Source organism: Nerophis ophidion, linkage group LG24 (genome assembly GCF_033978795.1).
Source record: "Nerophis ophidion isolate RoL-2023_Sa linkage group LG24, RoL_Noph_v1.0, whole genome shotgun sequence".
NCBI classification, from domain to species: domain Eukaryota; kingdom Metazoa; phylum Chordata; class Actinopteri; order Syngnathiformes; family Syngnathidae; genus Nerophis; species Nerophis ophidion.
Genome location: NC_084634.1, coordinates 24599739 through 24623478, shown reverse-complemented (window position 1 = coordinate 24623478; position 23740 = coordinate 24599739). Strand labels below are relative to the sequence as shown.

Genomic DNA, 23740 nt, shown 5'->3' with positions numbered 1-23740 from the left:
GTTAACATTCCATATCAAAAGTAGAATGTTTTGTGGGGGAGAAGAAGCAGTATTGGACTGAAACGAAAAGAACGTTTCCTGTTGCAGCATATTTCCAGACTTAAGGGAGATATGTCACACAGATGTTTGACCCCACACTACAACAAATTGAGACATTACTCTAGACCTTTTCTGCTTGGACATACTTCAATTTACACTTAAACGTTCAGTCTGGTCATGCATGTAAAAGTAAAAGACACTTACCATATCATAATAATAATACATGTGACTCACCAGATCTGTAGTTTTATCTTCTTTCCTTGTAGTTCAACAGTTTTGATCTTGAAGTCTATTCCTGTAAAACAAAAACATTGATGAAAATAGTTGAAAATGCTGTGTGGACACAATAGTGAGTGAAGTGATGCAATATTGATAATTATTATATTCTCTTGGGAGTGTCATGAAGTCAGAGAATGACATTTGGAGAAGTGTTATTATCCTGTCCAGAGAAGTAAGCTGTCACTTCAGTTCCAAGTCAAAAGATTGTGCTGGGTTTACAAGTTCAACAAACAGCTGTGCTGGTGGCGGGGCAGAGCCACAGGATAATGAAGTAAGATGCTGCCAAAAAGTGACTCACAGTACTATGCACACCCTAGAGAGAGGGCGGAAGGGGAGAAAATAAATATTGGGGGGAGGAAAGAATAGGGGAAGCGGTGAAAGGTTAATCAGATAGAATAGAACATCGATGTCCAAACTTTTTGATTTGTGTGCCGCATTGGGCTAAAACAATTTGGCAGAGGGCCGAAAGAATGTAAAGTAACTATAGCCTATACATATATATGCACACATATTATAATAATACAATGGACATGTAATTAATATATATTATTAACTTATACTGGGATATGAAAAGTATCTAAAAGTTTGATTTCTACCCTTTTTACCCACTTGACAACCTCCTTAAAATTTTGTAATCAATCGGAAATATCAAGCAGATAAAATCCAACAAACATGGATAAGTGTGGAGAGTGTTTTGCAGTTTCCCCATCATGCTTTGTAACGGATTTAACTGAGTGTAATTAAGATGTTTTTTTTACTGGTGAATGGACGTTTTATATAATATCCACAAAGTTCAGTGAACCTATCTGTTGACATTTTCTGTTGGGTTAGATGTTGTATTTGTTTTTGCACCATGATTAGGAAAGGTTGTTTGCTTTGAGTCATATAAGTTAATGGCATGGAACCGTTCGGAACTTAGTTAAAGGTCATTGACCTGAAAACCTTAGGTTTTCCATTTGATGGTGGCAAATTAGCAGCATTAAAGTTGTTAGACTTTTAATATGGATGCAATCTCCCCGGGAGCAAAATTCCTTCTAAACTCATGTCTCACGGGCCTATTTGAAGATGTTGGCGGGCTGCATTTGGCCTACGGGCCGTAGTTTGGACACCATTGGAATACAAGGTATGCGTACCTCTTTGGAAGACAGGACAGCAACAAGTGTTGTTTATGCTTCACCTTGCAAGAGGAGATTCTTTGGGCACCTCACAAATCAATTACGATTCAGGAGATACGATTTGATTTAAAATCAATTATTGATGCATCCTTAATTTATGTGTCTGGATTAGGGCTGGGCGATATAACGATATATGCGATATATCGCGGGTTTGTCTCTGTGCGGTATAGAAAATGACTATATCGTAATATTCGAGTATACGTTCTCACGCTGTTGTTTTTAGCTGCGGCCATTACACTACAGGCTCTTCCCACTCCTTCTTGTGTCTCCTTCTCATAGAGTGTAAGCGCAGGTTCTTACACACGTCACATACTGTCACGTCATACGTCACATACGTATACGCCCTCGCCCAGCAGAGAAGTAGCAGGGTGGCTAACATAAGCCGGATGCTAGCGAAGTGTTGCGAAGGTGCGAAAGAAGATGCGAATCTGGTAAACAATTAAGGAAGAATTAATTCCCAAGAAAAACGGGCGTCTGGCGGTGGTTCGGCTTCAGGTGGGAATATGTGGAATAGACAACTTTAATTTGTCAAGTGTGGGGCACAAGCGTTGCTACCAAAAGTAACATTACTGCTAATATGTATCATCATTTGAAAAGTCACCTGCTAATAACTTTAATAAATAAGTTTTGGTAAATTGACTTAGTTGTGATTTCCCTCTCTGCATGAAAGTTTAAAATGAGCATATATTAATGCAGTATGAACAAGAATGTTTTAATGTAGACACACAGAATCATCATCCTGCTGTGATTATATGTATCAAGTGTTCATTCAAGGCTAAGGCAAAATACCAACATATATATCGCATATCGTGATATGGCCTAAAAATATTGCGATATTAAAAAATATTAAAAAATGGCCATATCGCCCAGCTCTAGTCTGGATACAGTTTTACATTTATTTTTTCACTTGCAATTTTTTCAACATTTTTGCATATGTGATGAGCAACAGTTAAATTAAGTACTATAACATGTATCTATTTAATGGAAATATGTGCAAAACTGAAACATAAGTGCCCTACAATAAAGGCACTGGTCGGCTCTCTCGGTGAGATGGCTCCATGTGGTCAGCCATATTTTAGAACTGTCTGCATTACTGCATTTACAATAAATAAATAAATAAATAATCGCTAATGAGGTTTACTAATGGATTTTACAATCACAATGTCCAAATTGCGATGCATCTAAAAAGCGTTTATTTCCCCCACCTCTACACAGTGCAGTAACTCCATTGGAGCTATCATAATGCAGTGTCAAATTCATGTTGAGGAGGAGCAATTTTAAAACACTTCATAGTGGGATCTTATTGGACTAGGCGATACAGCCAAAAATCCATATATAATCCAGTCATTATCTCAAAACTATAACAGATTTTCGGGTACTTGCTAATTTGCTGTTATTATCTTGTAACGCTCTGTTGTAACATGGTTAGTGCTGCACTTCTGTTAAAATGTAATAAGCACTTATTTTTCTGTTGTTTGGATATTTTACATCAGTATTGGGCGATACTACACATTTGGGTATTGATCCAATACCAAGTAGTTACAGAAGGAGTATTGGTCATATCAATCTTAAAACCAACATTTTTGATTACAATTATAACCAGACAAAAACATGGGATGGTGATGCACCTATATCAATTAAATATTTAAATTATTTTATTTTTCCCTTTCATTACATAAAATATTTTGCGCAAAATATAGTCAATAGTGTAAAATAACTAAACGTAAGCAAAAGCTACCTTTGGCCCTTATTTAAACATTTCAGTTGTTGCTATTATAAGTCCTCTTGTGTCCATGGACTTATTTCCTGAGTTAGTAAAAAGTAAAGACGAATAAACGATTGAGCGATAAAAAAAATATATATATAAATATACTGTATATATATATCGATCTCATTATTGTAGTATTAACTGATACTTTGTATCTTTACCGTTGATATTTGTATTGACCCGCCCACACAGGTTAAGTTCAACAGCTATCTTAGCAGTAAGCATGACCTAGTGTGTACCCGTACAGTGTGTAGTGTAGCATGTTTAGCTATCCCTCATCCTCTGATAATTATACCTGTAAGAATTGTAGTATATTTGCTGCTATGGAGGCAGGGAGTAGTGACTTGCGCTGTGGAGTCACGTTAGCTGCAAGCGAGGACGCTACATTGCATGGAGGACGCTGTCAAGGGGTTGTCGCTGTCAAATTTACAGGACACAGCGAGATTGTGTTAGTAACATGCAATATCACATTGTAACGATTGTATTCAAAACAGAGCTAAAATGTATATAATTAATATTGTGTATATCGCTAGAGATTTTAAATGTGGTTAAAAATAAAAACCTTCTTGGGGCAAAACCCCCTCTAAAAGAGCGCAAAAGCTCAGAACTACTTTAGCATTATTGAGGTATTTGGCTTCTTTATATGTTTTGTTTTGTGATGCCACCACTTAAGTGTTCCAAAATCCACTGATGGAAAAGATGTACAAATGTGACAACAGATAGAACTGAAATGTATCCGGGGCATTGCAGTGCCTGACACTTAATTATATCGTCACTTACAGTGCAAAATTGGTCATGGTGCAAAACTCATTGTTTTTTGTGTGGACGGGTAACACTGCGCATTTTGGTTTGTGTCCTAAGAAATGTGCGCCATTAGCTTGTCTTTGACACTTACAGAACATGAAGGCAATGAATTAAGAGTGTTGTTTCATTGTGCGTACCCATAAGACAATTGGGTCTTATAACATAATTTGATAAATTAATTAAAAAATTACGACCCCAAAAGGGACTAGTGGTAGAAATAGGATGAATGGATGTTTCCTGGCCTCCATGTAAGTGTGCACAATTTTTTTAAAGATAATATACACATCAATTTACGTCTTTCATTATCACTATTAGTGTTTCCCACAGGTCAGGCATCTATTTGTGGTGGTGTGGCCAGGCGGCGGGGGAGGGGTAGAGGCAGCGGCGGCAGCGATGACCAAGAAGAACGCGGAGTTGGAATATAATTACAACACTTTATGTACATATTTATATACATATTTATATAATATTTACATATTTATATAATATGTAACTACAAGCTCCATTCACAGACAGAGTCCCATTGCTTTTATGAGCGGTTGAGCGAGTCAAAAGCCAAAAGGAAAAAAAAGAAAAGAAAATTATTATTTTTATTTTTTTATATTTGCGGCGGCCGTAATTCTTTCGTGGCGGGCCGCCACAAATAAATAAATGTGTGGGAAACCCTGACTATATTGATAAACATAGCTGAGATAGGCGCCAGCGCCCCCCGCGACCCCGAAAGGGAATAAGCGGTAGAAAATGGATGGATGGATGGATGCTTTATAATGTCCGACCAAGTCATCTGTGGTATGTGTGCGTGAGATGTGTTAAAGAGTTTGCGCTACACAGACAGTCCCAGATAAAATATGTTTGATGCCATATATAAAAATACCCCCAAAAATGAGGACTCAAAATCTTTATGTGGTGGTCCAAATGTAATTGTTCCGGGCTGCCACAAATCTATTAATGTATGGGAAGCACTGGATAAACAGAACAGGAAATTTAACTTTTTATTACTGAATGGGAGCAGATTGACAGGAGTGATTCAAGCTCAGTTACAATACAGCTAATGTGAATATACTTGATGTTTGCACTAAAATGAGTTATGAGAGTCAAACTGTTACCTAGAATCTTGGCTATACTGTTATTACATGTTTCATGATGGCAAAGATTTACTCTGGAACAGATTATTTGTATTCCGAGGGTTACCTATGAGAAAAAACAGTGTCAACATTTGAATTAATTGGACTTTTATGGGTTTTTCTTCAATCTTTATCTTTCTACTTCAGTAATACTGCATTCTAACCACGTATAACTTTTAGTACACAAGGCCAACAGCTATTCAGGGGTCTGGAAGTGGGGATGAGTGACGGACGAGAAAGGGGGGTTTCCAGTTGGGAGTATTTTGAGAAGCGTCTGTGTATCTCCGTTTCAAAACGTATTGGTGCTGTGCCACAAAACAACTTTATCAACATCAAGCGGTAATACTGCTTTAGGTAACTTTCTTAGAATTCATTTATTCATTACAATATCAACCAGTGGACACTTTACTTTGTTGTGTACATCAAACTTACCAAAGCAAGCAAAATGTCACCTAACAGTGTGAATTCATATAAAGATTTAATATACTGTAACAGAGGTGTGTCCATTAAAGTGTAGGGCATCAAGTTTGAACATCCATAATTTATGGTGCTTGTGAAGGAGCCTACAGTTTCCTACAATTGTGAGACTTTTGATGGTGGAGGAAGAAGTCCTTGTTAATGCTTTGTTTTTCCCCCAAAGAAAAATACAAATTTTACTGTCCAATTTTGGCATCCAAATAGTACTTGTGGTAAGTCAGGTTAAAAAAGAAGCAAGTCCTGATGGTAAGTTGGGCGAACTCTGTCAATTGTGTGAATTTTCTTATACTTAGACAAACTTTCTTGATTAACCTTGTAAATATGGTGTGCATGTGCATTACTTAGACACAAACAGCAGAGGCGCTGTTGTTTTGGTCATAAATAGTGTGCCTGCTAAAAAAAAAAAAAAGTCCAATATGCAGTCAGCTCTGGAAAATTAATCTACATCCAAGCAAATTTTGACAGTGTCTCCTATAACTCAGCCAGGCAATACAGCACTGGCATGTACACATGAGCTCATACCATTACAGTTAAGAATAATATATATTATTACAAAAACACACTGTGACACATTCCCACGATTTTGAATAAGGGAAATGTAATAAAATGCCCAACCCTAAAACCTAACCAGGATCTGAAATTAAATTTAACCCTTTTCCACCATATTTTGTTTTTCATTGTCAAAGCTCCTTAAAGATGAATATGTTTCAAGATTAAATTTGACAATTAAACATCGGTGCTAATCGTATTACATAGTGTTTTGTTTTGAATGCAGATGTGTGACAAATATAAGGAAGGCCAACAGGGGATGGCAGGAATCCGGAACATAATTTACTGTCAATTTTAGGGGATCTTTCTATGACTGACAACCAGACTTCTCAGTACCCTTTTAGCACAATACTTTTGAAAAAAAAAGCCCATTGAACAGTGTTGTTATAAGTCACAAAAAATCCCCACTGTGAATCATTGTGTTTAAAAGTCAATAACAACAGTGGTAATTGCAAATTTTCGCATTTGCAGACAACAAAGTAAAAGGCTTTTAACTGAACAGTAATCGATATCAATAAAAAAGCGTTCATAAAACATTAGATATATTTTTTCCCTCTGAGTCAGAAGAAACCGGAAGTTGCCAAGCAAGGTTGGTTGCATGAACAAAGGCACTCGCTCTCTGGTAACCAACCAATGCAGGAATTGATCACTGATCAGTCGAAGTGACACACAATCAGGTAACAATATCAACTATCTTTTTTAGTTGTGCCATCTTAAGGTCTTGCTGTTGATTCTTTGCATGGAGTAAGAAGAAACAATAAAAATTAATGCTGCAGAGAGCAAATAAATTGTTGATAAAACAGCAAAAGGATTTTTAAAAACGGACTGTAGTCAAACCAATGTGGACCACCTAAGGCGCGCTCACTTGTGCACAGCCAATAGTTCTGGGCACTAAACCTGCAAAAAATAGCTCTTCTCAGTCAGAACTATTAACTATGTTCTACATTTTCAGATGTTGCATTATCTAATACACGTCAATAAGCACTTCTTACATACTCTTTTTTTTGCATCCTAATTTTAAAAGGTTATTGTACTTAATGTGACTTTAGCATTGTGTTTAGATTGTTTTCCATGGTTGTGTTGACATTTCCTTTCTTCCTTGATAGCTGTGGGGATTATAATTAGAGAACTGTTACAGTTTGAATAAAAATTTATAAATTTAATTTATTTTTATTCTATTGCTTAATTTTGATAGTTCATAAAAATATCAGTAACTAGATTAGGCAATTCCTTTTATAGAAGCAATTGCTGAAGGAATTGCATGTGAATGCTCCAATGCTGAAGTTGAACTGCTTTTTCTTTTAGAATTGTTGAAAAAGGGCACACAATTCCAAACAGGCTGAATATTTTGAAGTTAGAACAGTTTGAATCAGATGAAAAATGTGGGAGTTGTGGAAGTTTAATAGAATGTTTTGGAGCATCCATCCATTTTCCTACCGCTTATTCCCTTCAGTGTCACGGGGGCGCTGGAGCCTATCTCAGCTACAATTGGACGGAAAGCAGTGTACACTCTGGACAAGTCACCACCTCATCACAGGGCCAACACAGATCGACAGACAACATTCACACACTAGGACCAATTTAGTGTTGCCAATCAACCTATCATTCACACAATTATGGATATCTTACAATATAAAAAGCTTGTATCTTTATACAGATTTTCAGCCATATCACCCAGCCCTATTTTAATAGGGAGATATTTCAAGTAGCAGGTGATATTTTATGTTATCTGGATTTTACAACATCGGTAACAGTGATTAGTAGCACTAACAATAATAAGAACTCAATTCCTTTAATATTATGACAGCTCTAACTGCTCTATTTTTCCTATACATTGTTTTTCAGTAGAAGCATTTAAGTCCCATCTTAAAACTCATTTGTATACTCTAGCTTTTAAATAGACCCCCATTTTAGACTAGTTGATCTGCCGTCTCTTTTCTGCTCTGTCCTCCCTCGCCACGAAACAGGGGGAGGGCACAGATTAGGTGACCACAAATGAGACGCTAGCTGTTCAAAGTCGGGACTCGGCGTGGACCACACATCTGGGCATCAGTTGGGGACGTCTCCGTGCTGCTGACTTGTCTCCACTCATGATCTCCGGCTGGCCCCACTATGGACTGGACTAGATATGTCCGTCCGACAATAGCTTTTTTGCCGATATCCGATATTCCGGTATTGTCCAACTCTTAATTACCGAAACCAATACAGATATATACAGTCGTGGAATTAACACATTATTATGCCCCAAAATTTTGTGATGCCCCGCTGTATGCATTAAACAATGTAACAAGGTTTTCCCAAATAAATCGACTCAAGTTATGGAAAAAAAATGCCAACATGGCACTGCCATATTTATTATTGAAGTCACAAAGTGCATTATTTTTTTAACATGCCTCAAAACAGCAGCTTGGAATTTGGGACATAAGAGCACGAGGAGGATGAAGTGGGCGGGGTTTTGGGGAAGGGTTCTGGGTAGTGGAAAAGTTAGTGCTGCAAGGGATTCTGGGTATTTGTTCTGTTGTGTTTATGTTGTGTTACGGTGTGAAAGTTCTCCCGAAATGTGTTTGGCATTTTTGTTTGGTGTGGGTTCCCAGTGTAGCGCGTATTTGTAACAGTGTTAAAGTTGTTTATACGGCCACCCTCAGTGTGACCTGTATGGCTGTTGACCAAGTATGCTTTGCATTCACTTGTGTGTGTGATAAGCCGTAGATACCAAGTGACTGGGCCTGCAGGCAAAGACAGTGCCTATAAAGTTTATTGGCGCTCTGTACTACTCCTTACGTCCGTGTACACAGCGGCGTTTTGAAAAGTAATACATTTTACATTTTGAAACTGAAACCGATAATTTTGAAACCGATAATTTCCGATATTACATTTTAAAGCATTTATCAGCCGATAACATCTGCAGCCCGATATTATCGGACATCTCTGGACTGGACACTCATACTATTAACTACATTTATTTGACGTCCATTGCATCAGTCGCCCAGGGGTGGGGTTCCCAAGTCTGCAGGCCCCTCCAAGGTTTCTCATTGTAGCCCATTGGGTTGAGTCTTACCTTGCCCTGATGTGGGATCTGAGTGATTGATTGATACTTTTATTCAGTACATATTACACTAAATGGTAACACCTGAATACGTTTTTCAACCTGTTTAAGTCGGGGTCCACGTTAATCAATTCATGGTAATTCTGAGCCGAGGATGTCGTTGTGGCTTGTGCAGCCCTTTGAGACACTTGTGATTTAGGGCTAAATAAATGAACTTATTGATTGATTTAGGGTGGAGTGCCATCTCCGGGATGGGGAGGAGTTCAAGTACCTTTGAGTCTTGTTCACGAGTGAGGGAAGAGTGGATCGTGATATCGACAGGCGGATCGGTGCGGCGTCTTCAGTAATGCGGACGCTGTATCGATTCGTTGTGGTGAAGAAGGAGCTGAGCCGGAAGGCAAAGCTCTCAATTTACCGGTCGATCTACGTTCCCATCCTCACCTATGGTCATGAGCTTTGGGTCACGACCGAAAGGACAAGATCACGGGTACAAGCGGCCAAATTGAGTTTACTCAGCCGGGTGGCGGGTCTCTCCCTTAGAGATAGGGTGAGAAGCTCTGCAATCTGGGAGGAGCTCAAAGTAAAGCCGCTGCTCCTCCACATCCCTAGGGAGGTGTTTTGGGCACATCCGACTGGTAGGAGGCCACGGGGAAGACCCAGGACACGTTGGGAAAACTATCTCTCCTAGCTGGCCTGGGAACGCCTCGGGATCCCCCAGGAGGAGCTGGACGAAGTGGCTGGGGAGAGGGAAGTCTGGGCTTCCCTGCTTAGGCTGCTGTCCCCGCGGCCCAACCTCGGATAAGCGGAAGAAGATGGATGGATGGATGATTGATTTACGATGTTACAATGGTCTGTCATTTTATTGTTACTTAACTCAAATTGTAGTGTTGATTCCTTAAGTTTATTCCATACTTGGCACACTTTTAAGATTTATAACAGTTAAGGAAAAGTTTCAAAAACATATAAACGAACATTTAAAGGCCTACTGAAACCCATTACTACCGGCCACGCAGTCTGATAGTTTATACATCAATGATGAAATCTTAACATTGCAACACATGCCAACACGGCAGGTTTAGTTGACTAAATTACAATTTTAAATTTCCCATGGAGTTTCCTGTTGAAAACGTCGCGGAATGACGACGCGTGTTTGTGATGTCATTGGTTGGAGCAGACATTTCAGCCAAGCACCACTCAGGGATAAAAGTCGTCTCTTTTCATCACATAATTACACGGTATTTTGGACATCTGTGTTGCTGATTCTTTTGCAATTTGTTCAATTAATAATGGAGACTATAAAGAAGAATGCTGTTGGTGGAAAGCGGTGGATTGCAACTGCTTTTAGCAACCGAAACACAGTTGGTGTTTCTTTGTTTGTTCTGAAGCTTTAACACAGAGCGGTCAAGCGAACATGTTTCTCTACCACATGTTAAGCAATTGTGATATTAAGTTGGCTCTTACCGGAGACTTCCGCGGATTATGCGACCTCCTCCTGCAGCTGTCAAAAAGGCAGCTGTTATCTTGGCTCCTCCATTGGCTTCTCTCAGAGACACTGGCGTTCACCAGAGCCCTCCGACTTTCAGGTATGACTTTATAATCTCACTAAAACACTATTAACACAATAAGCAGATAAGGGATTTTCCAGAATTATCTTAGTAAATGTGTCTATTAACATCTGAATCGCTCCCACTGCCGCCGCCCGGAGCAGTCGCTTTTTTTTTTTTTTTTTAGTGCTTCACTCTAACTTTTCTCATCCACGAATCGTTCATCCTCGCTCATATTAATGGGGAAATTGTCGCTTTCTTGATCCAACTCACTCTTGCTGCTGGTGGTTATGATTATAAACAATGTGAGGATGTGAGGAGCCCTACAACCCATGACGTCACGCGCACATCGTCTGCTACTTCCGGTAAAGGCAAGGCTTTTTTATTAGCGACCAAAAGATGCAAACTTTATTGTCGTGTTTTTCAGCCTTTTCTGAGCCAAGGCACATTTTTTCCATTGAAAAAATTCCGAGGCACACCACCAGCAGAAAACAATAAAAAGTGAAACTCAGCAGCCGTTATTGACAGTAAAAAGTCGTTCTCGCAATTGTTGAATATAAATTCAAACCAAAACCAACCAAGCATCACTATAGATCTGGTCTCAAAGTAGGTGCACTTTGTGGACGCCGTCTGCTCCACCCCCTGTAAGTCTTTGCTGTTGTCCAGCATTCTGTTTTTGTTTACTTTGCAGCCAGTTCAGTTTTAGTTTCATTATGAATAGCCTTCCCTAAGTTTCAATGCCTTTTCTTAGTGGCACTTGCCTTTTGTTTATTTTTGGTTTAAGCGTTACATACCTTTTACCTGCAAACTTTAGCGCTGTTCCCGACATCTACAAAGCTATTAGCTACCTGCTGCCACCTACTGATATGGAAGAGTATTACACAGTTACTCTGCTGAGCACTAGACAGCACAGACACTCAACAACAACACATCAATTGCACACTATAATTACTGGTTTGCAAAAAATACTTTTAATCCAATTAGGTGCACAGTGGTTGAAAAACACTGCACTCAACGGCACATTATCATAATTACTGATTTGCAAAATACATTTTTTGGACCAATTAGGTAAAGTTGCATAATTTCCCACGGCACACCAGACAATGTCTCACGGCACACAGTGGTTGAAAAACACTGCTCTAATAAATCCTTTCAGCAAAATTATGGTAACATCGCGAAATGATCAAGTATGACACATAGAATAGACCTGCTATCCCCGTTTAAATAAGAAAACCTCATTTCAGTAGGCCTTTAAAGCCAATACTACCGACCACGCAGTCTGATGGTTTATATATCAATGATGAAATATTAACATTGCAACAAATGCTCATACGGCATTTTTAGTTTACTAAATTGCAATTTTAAATTTCCCGCGAATTTCTTGTTGAAAACATCGCGGAATGATGACGCGTACGCGTGACGTCACAGACTGTCAGGAAATATTAGCGCTGCACCACTAGCGGTTAAAAGTCGTCTGCTTTAATCGCATAATTAGACAGTATTTTGGACATCTGTGTTGCTGTATCTTTTGCAATTTGTTAATTTAATACTGGAGACTATAAAGAACAATGCTGTTGGTGGAAAGTGGTGGATTGCAGTTGTCTTTAGCACCGAGACACAGTCGGTATTTCTTTGTTTGTTGTGAAGCTTTAACACAGAGCGGTCAAGCAAAGATGTTTTCTCTATGTCAACCAGCATGTTTTTGGATGGGGAAATTGTGACATATATCTTACCGGAAACATCAGTGGATTATTCGTCGTCCCGCAGCCATCCGACCTCGAGGTATGTCTTTACAATCTTTAAAATCTCACTAAAACACTATTAAAACAATAAGCAGACAAGGGATCTTCCAGAATAATCCAAGTAAATGTGTCAAATTACAACTGAAACGCTCACACTGCTCACACAGTCGCTTTTTTTTTTCCCTAGTCCTTCACTATCAATATCCTAATTCACGAATCTTTCATCCTCGCTCAAATTAATGGGGAAATTGTCGCTTTCTCGGTCCAAATTGCTCTTACTGCTGGTGGCTCCCATTATAAACAATGTGAATATGTGTGGAACCTAGCAACTCGTGATGTCACGCGCACATACTTCCGGTAAAGGCAGGGATTTTATTATTAGCGACCAAAAGTTGCGAACTTTATCGTCGATGTTCTCTACTAAATCCTTTCAGCAAAAATATGGCAATATCGCAAAATGATCAATTATGACACATAGAATGGACCTGCTAACCCCGTTTGAATACGAAAATCTCATTTCAGTAGGCCTTTGAGGAAAAGTTTTAAAAACATATAAAGTAGCTGGGAGAAAGTAGCCAAGCCATGATGATTCCCCTACTAGACTGGTTAGTCAGCGACGTCAGAAAATACTAGCCGAAACATGCATCACGGTGTTATGTCTATTAATAATGTCACGGGCAGCTTGAATGGGGTTACTTAAGTTTAAAGGCCTACTGAAACCCACTACTACCAACCACGCAGTCTGATAGTTTTATATATCAATGATGAAATATTAACATTGCAACACATGCCAATACTGCCTTTTTAGTTTACTAAATTGCAATTTTAAATTTCCCGCTAAGTGTCGTGTTGAAAACGTTGCGGTATGATGACGCGTATGACGTCTCGGGTTGTTTACCAGCCCGATCCCAGCTATAAGTTGTCTGCGTTAATCACATAATTACACAGTATTCTGGACATCTGTGTTGCTCAATCTTTTGCAATTTGTTCAATTAATAATGGAGAAGTCAAAGTAGAAAGATGGAGGTGGGAAGCTTTTAGCCTTTAGCCACACAAACACAGCCGGTGTTTCCTTGTTTAAATTTCCCAAAGGTGAAACTTTACTATGGATCAGAGCAGTCAAGCGAACACGGATCCCGACCACATGTCAACCGGCAGGTTTCGGTGAGAAAATTGTGGTAATAAGTCGGCTCTTACCGGAGACATCAGCGGAGCTTCCGTCCTGCTGCAGCTGCGTGACTTCCCTCAGAGACACTGGGTCAACACACCCGTGGCCACACTCCTCTGACTTTCAGGTACTATTTAATCTCACTAAAACACTAGCAACACAATAAGCAGATAAGGGATTTTCCAGAATTATCCTAGTAAGTGTGTCTAATAACATCTGATTCGCTCCCACTGCAATCACCTTTTTTTGTTTTTCCTTTCTAGTCCTTCACTCTAAATTTCCTTATCCACAAATCTTTCATCATCGCTCAAATTAATGGGGAACTCGTCACTTTCTCAGTCCGAATTGCACTTGCTGCTGGTGGCTATGATTATAAACAATGTGAGGATGTGATGCATCCTACAACCGGTGATGTCACGCGCACATTGTCTGCTACTTCCGGTACAGGCAAGGCTTTTTTATTAGTGACCGAAAGTTGCGAACTTTATCTTCGATGTTCTCTACTAAATCCTTTCAGAAAAAATATGGCAATATCGCGAAAGTATGACACATAGAATGGACCTGTTATCTCCGTTCAAATAAGAACATCTCAAGGAAAAGTTTGGAAAAACATATACACGCACATTTAAATGATGGGGAAAAAGTAGCCCGGCCATGATGATGCCCCTACTAGTCTGGTTAGTCAGCGACGTCAGAAAATACTAGTTATATATTTTACCCCCCAAGCCGAAACAAGCGTCACGATGTTATGTCTATCATTAATGTCACGGGCAGCTTGAATGGGGTTACTTAGGTTTAATAGCTCGTGAAATTGCACAACTTGTCAACCCGCAGAGGCCTGGCTGTCTAAGGCAGGGAGCGAGCTAGCCTAGTCAGCCCGAGTGTGCTAACAGCACGGAGGCTAACCAAGTGGCCACAGCGCGGGGGTTTAAATCAACAATATCAAACACATTTGACAGAAAACCTGCCATTGTGTGTCGCACTTACTTACCTATGGTGGAAATGAAAGTTGTGTTGAAGGCGTCGTCAGAGAAGCGGAACAGCACACAGGTCTTCCCCACGCCCGAGTCCCCGATCAGAAGCAGCTTGAATAGCAAGTCGTACGTCTTCTTAGCCATTGAAAAGAGCGAGTGTGTGTGGTCAACTAGGTAGAAAAATACAATCTCCTAACACGCCGATGTGAAGTCTGAAGCCAGCTCCCGAGCCAACCTGACCAACTGCCCCGATTTTGACAGTTTACAACCCGGGTTTTGTTGATTAGCGTCGGCAAAGCTAGTGGGCTAAAATACCAACACAAAAATACCGCGCCAGAGAAGTTAAATTTCCAAAAGCCTGACTGTTTTTTTTTTGTATTCAAAACGCGAAAAAAAAGGAAGCTGCAATGGAAGATCCTCCCGGGTGAGTCCTCTTTTCCACTCTTTCTTTTCCCACACAGTCGGGACAAAATGGCTCCTGTCTCTCTCTCTCTCTACACCCGACTCACTCTTTCTTCATACTAACAGCGAGCTAATTCAAATTCTTGGCACACCCCGTCATTCCAGTGCCCCAGCCCAAAGCGCAACCGAAAAAAACTAACTGAAGGCGAAAAAAATTCGGTATATGTACAAAGTTAGTGGGCTTTCCCCCCGGAGAGATTAGAACCGAAAGGCAAGACGACCGCCGTCGTCTCTCGAATCCGAGTCAGCACGGCGACACCCTTCGTGACAGTCGCACATTTGCCCGCCCACTTCTGTCAAAAAACACTACGTTGATTGGCTGGCTAAGCTGTCATTCAACAAGGCTCTCAACTCTTATTGGTCACGTTTTCCAATAGGCAACAAGAGACAGAAAGGACAAATGGTACTACAACGGGCGGCTGGACATTCAGGCTCAACTCTCCGTTAACTTTACCGGATAATGAATGTCCGAGGATCCAAAATGGCCGCCAGTTTCACTCAGTGAGTTTGATTCAGACTGAGCAAGTTGGAAATTGATGCGGTGACTCTCCCCGCTGTGAGTCAGGCAAAGTGATGTCATAATTAAGTACTTCTGGGCTTTACGGGCGTTTCCCCACATCCTCTGCTCTTTGAAAGAAGAGGTCATTCACCATCATTACACTTACACGCACTAATATTGTAAGCATTATCGCATAATATCTTAGACCAGTGGTGCTCAACTTTTTTTCAGTGATGTACCCCTTGTGAACATTTTTTTAACTCAAATACCCCCTAACCAGAGCAAAGCATTTTTGGTGGAAAAAAAGAGATAAAGAAGTAAAACACAGCACTATGTCATCAGTTTCTGATTTATTAACTTGTACAACAGTGCAAAATATTGCTCATTTGTAGTGGTCTTTCTTGAACTATTTGGAAAAAAAGATATAAAAATAACTAAAAACTTGTAGAAAAAATAACCAGTGATTAAATTTTAAATGAAGATGTCTACACACAGAAGTAATCATCAGTTTAAAGTGCCCGCTTTGGGGATTGTAATAGAGATCCATCTGGATTCATGAACTTAATTGTAAACATCCATCCATCCATTTTGTACCGCTTATTCCCTTCTGGGGTCGCGGGGGCGCTGGAGCCTAGCTCAGCTACAATCGGGCGGAAGGCGAGTTACACCCTGGACAAGTCACCACCTCATCGCAGGGCCAACACAGATAGACAACATTCACACTCACATTCACACACTGGGGCCAATTTAGTGTTGCTAATCGACCTTTCCCCTTTGGAGGTGGGAGGAAGCCGGAGTACCCGGAGGGAACCCACGCATTCACGGGTAGGACATCCAAACTCCACATAGAAACATCCCGAGCTTGTGATTGAACCCAGGACTGCAGGACCTTCGTATTGTGAGGCAGACCCACTAACCCCTCTCCCACCGTGAAGCCCAAATTTAAGCATGATAAAATTAGGCATAATAATGTGTTAATTCCACAAAGACATAAAGAAGTAAAATACAGCACTATGTCATCAGTTTCTAATTTATTAAATTGGATAACAGTGCAAAATATTGCTCATTTGTAGTGGTCTTTCTTGAACTATTTGGAAAAAAAAGATATAAAAATAACTAAAAACTTGTTGAAATATAAACAAGTGATTCGATTATAAATAAATATTTCTACACACAGAAGTAATCATCAACTTAAAGTGCCCTCTTTGGGGATTGTAATAGAGATCCATCTGGATTCATGAACTTAATTCTAAACATTTCTTCACAAAAAAAGAAATCTTTAACATCAATATTTATGGAACATGTCCACAAAAAAATCTAGCTGTCAACACGGAATATTGCATTGTTGCATTTCTTTTCACAGTTCATGAACTTACATTCATATAATTCGTTGGAGTATTATTCAATAAATATATTTATAAAGGATTTTTGAATTGTTACTATTTTTAGAATATTTAAAAAAAATCTCACATACCCCTTGGCATACCTTCAAGTACCCCCAGGGGTAAGTGTACCCCCATTTGAGAACCACTGTCTTAGACCCTGAATATTTGGCTCTCTAACGTTTCCCCCTCTTCTTTGGCTTGTGACACTCCTCCAAGAATGTGGAGCATGTCACAGTGTCTTCCGCCAAGTACAGACTTGACAAGTTAAAAGGCTGAAATCATGCTGGAAGCCAAATGTTATGCAACAATAATAGTTTGAGAGACACGTTTTATTTTGATAAAGTAGCCTGATCATTGTTGTGTTTTCAGTAGACAATAGGGGTGTGGGAAAAAATCGATTCGAATACTTATCGAATCTAATACGTTGTGCGATTCAGAATCGATTCTTATTTTTAAAAACGTTGATTTTTATTTTTTTATTTTTTTATCAATCCAACAAACCACTACACAACAATACCATAACAACGCAATCCAATTACAAAACCAAACCTGACCCAGCAACACTTAGAACTGCAAAAAACAGAGCAATTGAGAGTGGACACAAACACGACAGAACAAACCAAAAGTAGTGAAACAAAAATGAATATTATCAATAACAGTATCAATATTAGTTATAATTTCAGCATAGCAGTGATTAAAACTCCCTCATTGACATTATCATTAGACATTTATAAAAAAAAAAGAAAAGAAAAAAGAACAATAGTGTCACAGTGGCTTACACTTGCATCGCATCTCATAAGCTTGACAACACACTGTGTCCAATGTTTTCACAAAGATAAAATAAGTAATTTTTTTGGTTCGTTTAATAGTTAAAACAAATTTACATTATTGCAATCAGTTCATAAAACATTGTCCTTTATAATTATAAAAGCTTTTTTTTTTAAAATCTATTACTCTGCAAGCATGAGTGTAGATCCTGCTGAAATCCTATGTATTGAATGAATACAGAATCGATTTGAATCGAAAAAATATTGTTTTTGAATCGAGAATCGCGTTGAATCGAAAAAAATCGATATATTATCGAATCGCTACCCCAAGAATCGATATTAAATCGAATTGTGGGACACCCAAAGATTTGCAGCCCTAGTAGACAACCAAGGCTACCAAACACATGCAGGGTTTCCCACACATTCATTTATTTGTGATGGCCAGCCACGAAAGAATTATGGCCGCCACAAAAAAAAGAAAAAAAAAAAGATATATATATCAATCAACCAATCAATCAATATTTACTTATATAGCCCTAAATCACTAGTGTCTCAAAGGGCTGCACAAAACACTACGACATCCTCGGTAGGCCCACATAAGGGCAAGGAAAACTCACACCCAGTGGGACGTCGGTGACAATGATGACTACAAGAACCTTGGAGAGGACGAAAGCAATAGATGTCGAGCGGGTCTAACATGATACTATGAAAGTTCAATCCATAATGGATCCAACACAGCCGCGAGAGTCCAGTCCAAATATATATATATATATATATATATAAAAATATATATTGTTTTTTTTCCGGCTTTTGACTCGCTCGACCGCTCATAAAAGCAATGGGACTCTGTCTGTGAATGGAGCTTGTAGTTACATATTATATAAATATGTAAATATTATATCAATATGTACATAAATATGTACATAAAGTGTTGTAATTATATTCCAACTCTGCGTTCTTCTTGGTCATCGCCACCGCGCTGCCTCCCCTCCCCCTGTATCACACTAACAACACTTTATGTAATTTCTTAGCATGCTTACGAATCTGTATATATCACTCACTAATTAAGTTCTAATAAGCATTTAATTGCTATGCAAGGCTTTATTTTATTTTATTTGTGTTGAGAAAATTGCAGAAAAATCCAAAATCTTTTTCATAAAATTTCGCATGTGAAAGTGGAAGTTAGCCAAATGACTTTCGTTTTTTTCCCACATACTGTTGAGTGAGTAACATAATCTTCTTTTTGACCATACTATTTACATAGACGGGCAGCATGGTGGGACAAGGGTTAGTGCATGTGCTTCACAATACAAAGGTCCTGAGTTGTCCTAGGTTCAATCCCTGGCTCGGGATCTTTCTGTGTGGAGTTTGCATGTTCTCCCTGTGACTGCGTGGGTTCCCTCCGGGTATTCCGGCTTCCTCCCACCACCAAAGACATGCACCTGGGGATAGGTTGATTGGCAACACTAAAATTGGCCCTAGTGTGTGCATGTGAGTGTGAATGTGAGGCACAGTCCTCTCCCCCTTCCTCTTCACCATTTACACCACCAATTTCCACTATCAGTCAGAGTCCTGCCACCTTCAGAAGTTTTCTGATGATTTTGCGATAGTGGGGTGAATTGAGGATGGTGATGATGAGGAATACAAGGCACTGGTGGAGGACTTTGTCACATGGTGTGGAAAGAACCACCTCCAGCTCAATGTGACGAAGACCAAGGAGCTAGTTGTAGATCTGGTAAGGAGGAAGAGTACTCCGGCGACCAGGGTTTCCATCAGGGGGGTCGATGTGGACATGGTTGAGGATTATAAATACCTCGGAGTACACATGGACAACAAGCTGAATGGGTCAAAACACGCTGAGGCCCTCTACAAGAAGGGACAGAGCCGCCTCTACTTCCTCAGGAGGCTAGGATCCTTCAACGTCTGTACAAAGATGCTGAAGATGTTCTACGAGTCGGTGGTGGCGGGCGCCTTCTTGTACGCCGTGGCCTGCTGGGGCAGCGGGCTGAGAGTGAGGGACACAAACAGACTAGACAAGCTGGTAGAGAATGCCAGTAACGTGGTGGGGGTGGAGCTGGACTCTCTGGCGGTGGTGTCAGAGAGGAGAAGTCTAGCAAAACTCCTAGCCATTATGGACAACACCTCCCACCCACTACACTCGGACCTTGCGGAGAGAATGAGCACGTTCACTGGAAGGCTCAGACTCCCAAAATGTAACACGGAACGACACAGGAGGTCCTTCATACCGACAGCCATCAGACTGTATAATGTATATGTTCCTTGACTGCACTTAAATGTAGAATATATGTAGAATATATTTATATTATTCATATATTATATAATATATGTCATATATTATTTATTATTATTATTGTTTATTGTGAGTGAACTGTGGTGCTGAATTTCCCCCAGGGATCAATAAAGTACTTTCTATCTATTCTATTCTAGTCTATTCTATTCTATTCTATTCTATTCTATTCTAATGTTGTATGTCTATCAGTGTTGGCCCTGCGATGAGGTAGCGACTTGTCCAGGGTGTACTCCGCCTTCCGCCCAAATGCAGCTGAGATAGTCTCCAGCGACCCCCGCGATCCCGAACAGGACAAGCGGTAGACAATGGATGGATGGATGGATTTACATAGACATTCTATTGTGTGTCATTGCTGCTATACACCAGTGAAACAATGAAAAAGTTGCAATTTCAAATATTGAAGATAAAGTACATCTTAAAAGTGTAATTCCATAAGTAAATGTTTACACATAAAAAAAACAACCACAAGTCACCTGCTTTTGCACATGGGAGGGAACGTTATATACCTCTTACCACATGACTCTCTTGACCTCCTTTGGTGACATTGCCTGGTTGTAGGTTAGAATGTGTTCTGATATCTTCCACTAGATATCAGTGTTGTGCCATAAGCAAGCCCTGCTAGGATATATATTTTTTGAGTCCTCCTCCACGTTTCTATTATATCATATTATTGAAAACTATTAGATTTTTTTTTTTTTAAATATTATTTACAAAAAACACATTTTCATGTGTTTATTCGCTAGGTTGAACTTATAAAATAAACTCACGCTAAATATTACCATGAATTGATTAACGTCGACCCCGACTTAAACAAGTTGAAAAACTTATTCGGGTGTTGCCATTTAGTGGTCAATTGTACGGAATATGTACTGAACTGTGCAATCTACTGATAAAAGTATCAATCAATCAAATTCAAATTCAAAACAACCTAGGCATGCAGACGGTACAAATACTGTGGCAACAAGTGACTCGAATATTAAACAGTTAATACACAAAACACATGTAAATAAGACTAAGGTAAAATCCAAAATATTATTTTTTTTCATTTATAATCATGGTTTCATATATTGCTTATTAGTTTTACAAAAGCAAAACTTACAATATTTAACTACATTCAGTCAATAAAAATATGTGTTTGAACAAAACCTATTTAAATAGCTTATAAATGCACATTAAGGGGTGGTGGTTTATTTAGAAACAACCCTGAACAAGCTTTTTAAACAAGCTTGTAAATACAACTACATTTCCCATCATGCTTTGCTGGGCTCCGCAGTGATATGGGGTGTGGAGCTCGAGTGTGCTGTAGGAGGATCTGTCTCGAGACCGACACCCGGAGCATCAATGAGCGAAAAGACAGGACGATGTGGATCCTCTCGGCATATAAAATGAAGATCATTTTGGTGACATTTTCTTCTTTTCATCGCTAAAACTGTGGATGTATTTTTGCACACGAAGCGAGGACTATAGCGCCGATCCAGTGTGTGAGATCTGCCTGCCATTTATGCTAATTTAACAGACAGCAATCAAAGCAGCCATGAGCATGTTATCGTTTGTACTCATTGCCAGCTTGTGATTGTTTGTGTTTTCATGTGAGATATAAGTATCAAGTTGTTTTGAATGTTTTATTAATGACAAGAATTCCAATGGTGACAATTTTCAGCTAGCAGGCAAGGTGTTTGTGATCAATATAATTATATATTTTTTTAGAAGCCAGTCATGTCTAAGAACAAGAGCAGTGAGTCAGTGAAGGTGGTTGTTCGATGTCGACCCCTGAACCGGAAAGAAGAGTCCAATGGGCCCTCGGGAATCATTGTGCAGATGGACCTACGGCTTGGACAGGTGGTCCTTAGGAATCCTCGAGCGTCACACAGTGAACCCCGGAAAACGTTCACATTTGATGCTGTCTATGATGCCAATTCTAAACAACGGGATCTGTACGACGAAAGCGTTAGGCCTCTGATTGACTCTGTTCTGGCAGGATTCAATGGTACCATTTTTGCTTATGGACAGACTGGGACTGGAAAGACGTACACCATGCAAGGGTTGTGGTTGGACCCTGAAAAACGGGGGGTGATACCCAACGCTTTTGATCACATCTTTACGCATATCTCCCGCTCGCAGTCTGATAAGCAGTACCTGGTACGGGCATCCTACCTGGAGATCTATCGCGAGGAGGTCCGGGATCTCCTGGATCCCAACCATGGCAACGCCCGAGGACTGGAGCTAAGAGAGAGTCCAGAGACGGGAGTCTACGTACCAGATCTCACCTCCTGTGTCTGCAAGAGCATCAAGGAGATAGAAGAGGTGATGAACGTGGGCAACCAAGCGAGAGCCGTCGGGGCCACAGACATGAATGAACATTCGTCCAGGTCTCACGCCCTGTTCCTAATCACGGTGGAGTGTGGCCAACCGGGTCCAGATGGGAGAAAGCATATCCGGGTTGGTCGCCTCAACCTCGTGGATCTGGCTGGTAGTGAGCGCCAGGCTAAGACAGGCGTCCAAGGGGAACGTTTAAAGGAAGCTGCAAAGATAAACCTTTCTCTGTCTGCGTTGGGGAACGTTATATCAGCGCTCGCAGATGGCCGTAGTGGTCATGTGCCGTACCGGGACTCAAAGCTGACCCGCTTATTGCAGGACTCACTAGGTGGGAACGCCAAGACGGTCATGGTTGCCACTCTAGGCCCCTCTTCCCAACATTATGACGAAACCCTCACCACCCTCCGCTATGCCAACCGAGCCAAGAACATCCAAAACCAGCCTAGAGTCAACGAGGACCCCAAAGACGCACTCCTCCGAGAGTTCCAGAGTGAAATTGCTCGGCTTCGGGCCCAGCTCAACCACAGGAAGTGGAGGAGCCAGCAGAAGAAGGAGCAGGTGGACGGCGAGGGAGATGAAGATGCCGAGTGTGAAGAGGAGGTGGAGAAGGAGGCAGAGGACTACGTGAAGCAAGAGGAGCAGCGCCTGGAGAGGGAGAAGGAGGCCATCAGAGGCGATAGATCCCTGATGGCTGAGGAAAAGCACAGGCTTCTTGGGGAGAAGGAGAGGATGATGGGAGATCTCCGGAAGGAGCAGGAAGCCAACGAGCAGCTGACTGCCAAGTACAAGGTGAGCAACGCCATCTTCACTCTGCTGCAATTTTGGGGTTTTCCTTCAAATTGTGGCATACCAAGAATATTTTATGGCTGGGGTCTCCCTTAATTCTCAAAACTGATTGAGAATGAGACTTTCTCACTGCAGCAAACAAAAATCATTATGATCTATTGATCGATTGTTGATTAACTGCAGTTTTAAGAACTTAACTGCTTTCAGATTCAGGTTTGAGTACTTTGTGTTGTAAACAAAATACTTACACCCATGCTCTGGGGACACCAGACATTTTTCTGATTAACATGACGCCGGCATGAAAATAGGAGTTCATTGTCCCACTCCCTAAAAAGTAACTAGTCTGGAATGTTAATACTGGCTATTTCATATAGGATAATCCCACTAATCACATATTTTTAACATAATTTCCTGAACGGATTTACTTGTAAGTGTGTGTAATACTCATCACATCAGCCAACTATTTTTACAATTTCCCTTGTCTCACAAAATCAACAATAGTCTGACCCAATTCCCAGATATACG

General features: G+C 40.2%; 2 protein-coding genes across 2 annotated transcripts in view; one reads left to right on the top strand and one right to left on the bottom strand.

Moving 5' to 3' along the window:
- rab10 (RAB10, member RAS oncogene family) overlaps positions 1–15415 on the bottom strand; it is a 40730-nt gene extending 25315 nt beyond the window's left edge. The window contains exons 1-2 of the mRNA XM_061886347.1: positions 14707–15415; positions 274–334 (exon numbers count right to left, since the gene is read on the bottom strand). Coding sequence (XP_061742331.1) covers positions 274–334; positions 14707–14833 — 188 coding nt within the window. The 5' untranslated portion in view covers positions 14834–15415. The remainder of the gene's footprint in view (positions 1–273; positions 335–14706) is intronic.
- A 5976-nt stretch (positions 15416–21391) lies between these two features.
- LOC133542370 (kinesin-like protein KIF3C) overlaps positions 21392–23740 on the top strand; it is a 60176-nt gene continuing 57827 nt past the window's right edge. Inside the window, exon 1 of the mRNA XM_061886426.1 lies at positions 21392–23218. Within this exon, the coding sequence (XP_061742410.1) occupies positions 21830–23218 (1389 nt within the window). The 5' untranslated portion in view covers positions 21392–21829. The remainder of the gene's footprint in view (positions 23219–23740) is intronic.